The following is a 2,541-nucleotide window of genomic DNA, read 5'->3' as shown; positions in this document are numbered from 1 at the left end:
CACCTCATGAGATCACAGGATCCTGATGATTCACGTGTTCCTCCGGTTGTTCCATGCTGAGGTTAGACGTCGTACAGATGCGGGTGTGTTCCGGCCGAGTTATCCAAACCTGCAGGTGCTGTTTTGAATACACGTTTTGTTTGTGTACAGAAGAGATCAGGCAGACGTACGCACATCCCGTGTTTGAGCTAAGTATTGGTGTTTGCTAAGGCAAGTGTTACTATTATTATGGCTCATACTCCGGGTTAGTATTGAATGTTTAGAGTTAAGATCCTGCAGATGCTCAGTGTTCACCTTCTGGAGGATAATACGGGTGAAAACCCTCAAGATGGGTTCTTTTGGCCAATAAGCAATGACAGCAGGGACTTTTGCACGAGCAAACACCACTCACATTTTCACGCAAGTTGCTTTGGATAAAAGCATCTGGCAAACGTGTAAATGTAGACTAACTGTACCACTAATCATATAACACAACTTTCACAATGTTTATGCATGATGTTAGGTCACTCTAGAGTCTTTTTTCTTTGTGAGGATGTCCACACCTGAAGGTTATGTCAGGTTGTGTTATTTTTCTGGAGAGATGATCCTATAAAGACAGCAAAACCTGAAACACAAACACACGTTTAAGGGGTGTGTCCCTTTTTGCATGTCAGTGAACTGAAAGAACAGGAATGAAAGTCAAGTAATTTTATAGTAATCCAACTGAAGTTGTCTATAAGGAAAGATTATCAAAGTATTTCTGAATTAAACTTTTATCAGACAGGTTATGCTCCATTTTTTAGAGAAATTACATTCAGTGCATCTGTTGTAGCAACCTGAATGTTTCATTAACAATCATTGACATTATGGGGTGTTGGTGAGGAGTGTCCAAGAATCTGCCTCACCTGATTTACAGAAACGCATCTGGAACATTATTTCACCCTATTCATCCCACGTGTTAGTATGAAATCAGGATGGGTCCTGCAGTTTCTCAACAGTTTAAGCATGTCTCAGAGAAATAAAGAGAAGGAAAGAAGGAGCTAAGTCGAGAGAAGGGATCCATGTCCTTGAACGTCATAAGCTCTCTGAAACTGGTTGGTTTGGTGCCTAGAAATTCAAACTCTGACTCAGTGGCTCCTACAATAAAAGGTGTGCTATTGCTGTAGACTCCCTTACCTTCTAACAGTCTCCTTTAATCAAGATGTGGCTGACATATGCTTCTCTTTAAATCCCAGTCGTCTGAGAGTGCGCAAGGCTTTGCAGTTCCAACTCCCAAGGTACCGGTTCTTCCGCCCTTCAATGAGCCCAAGATAAACGGTACAGGTGAGTTCACAGCACAGAACTCAACAAACATGATGACCAGGAATAGTTAACTTCTTGTCTTTGATCAGGGAACACTAGAACTTAAATATGGGAGCAAGTAAATCATGTTTTCAACATGCTGAAGTGTTTTAATGAACCTGTGGTTGATTTTCACATTGTCTATTTGTAGGAAGTACTACAAACCTCCCAAATGGAAAGATGCTTTCTGTCCCTGACCTACTCAAGGGGGAAATACTTGTACCTCCTCCGCCTAGCTCCGCTCCTCCACCCCCTCCATCATTCATCCCTCCCCTACCACAGTTCTTTGGCGAAATGGACCCTTCTTTAGATCGTGCAAGCCTGCATCCCCCTCCAATGGCACCCCCAAAACCACCATCACTTACCAGTTCCAATTACAGTGCAGATTTGAACCTGGCCTCCCTCAAACCTCCTCCAATGCGTCCTCCAAAACCTCCATCTGAAACTTCCAGCCTCAGAGGTTCCCTCTCTAGCCTGGATGTCCAAGATTTCCCAGAATGCCCCAAGTTCAACCCACCTCCACCACCTGTGAAAGCATCACCGGTTCTTGCAAAAGCTCAGAAAGCAGCACCTCCAAAACCCGTTCGAATGTCCTCCATACCCAATCTGGACATCCAGTCCCAAACTCCTGTGCCACCCGTTGCTTCCAACCCAACACCATCTAGCTTCAACCCCCAGAACACAGCAAAACTCTACAGTGTGCAGAAGAGCACACTTCTTGGTGGACAGACAGATAGGGAAAAAAAAGTTCAGTCCATTCTGCTGCTGGAAGATTCTGCTGGAAACACGGTTGGTGTTGTCAATGGCAATAGTGGGAAAAATGCTGAATCTTTCCAACCAGGGGGGCTACCAACCAAACCAGCCCGTCGGAACAGCTCCGCCACTCATCTACAGGATGACCAGCCAGACATGGCACAAGCTCCAAGAGAACAAGCTAAGGTAGAGCCCAAAATCAATCCTGAGCCTGTAACACCACAAAACATCCCCACTGAGGTACCAGCACCAATCAAAATCTCACCCAAAATAGAGAAAAGGATAACGGATGTTAGGCAGGTGGTGACCCCAGTTGCGTCCCCTGGCAGGCCTCGCAAGTACAGCCCTATCTTGAACCACCGACATCTTAACACGCGGGGCGCAGACGGCTCAGTAAAGAAAGAGACCTCAACCTCACCTTTCGCCTTGCTGATGGCTGCAAAGGAAAGAGAAAAGCAGAGAACTGCT

The 2,541-nt window shown here is 45.4% G+C and overlaps 1 protein-coding gene across 1 annotated transcript; it reads left to right on the top strand.

Moving 5' to 3' along the window:
* Positions 1–828: 828 nt before the first annotated feature.
* On the top strand, positions 829–2,538 carry LOC107575765 (lysine-rich arabinogalactan protein 19-like; the record flags this gene model as incomplete). Its single annotated transcript, XM_016262097.1, has 2 exons — positions 829–1,302; positions 1,472–2,538. Coding segments are annotated over exons 1-2 (1,176 nt in total), but the record flags the coding sequence as incomplete, so codon positions are not given.
* Between the last annotated feature and the right edge of the window lie 3 nt (positions 2,539–2,541).

The sequence above is a fragment of the Sinocyclocheilus grahami genome, unplaced genomic scaffold (genome assembly GCF_001515645.1).
Source record: "Sinocyclocheilus grahami isolate Dianchi unplaced genomic scaffold, SAMN03320097.WGS_v1.1 scaffold2876.1, whole genome shotgun sequence".
Taxonomy (NCBI): Eukaryota; Metazoa; Chordata; class Actinopteri; order Cypriniformes; family Cyprinidae; genus Sinocyclocheilus; species Sinocyclocheilus grahami.
Note: the sequence above shows the minus strand (reverse complement) of the source record. Positions and strands in the feature narration are given on the sequence as shown.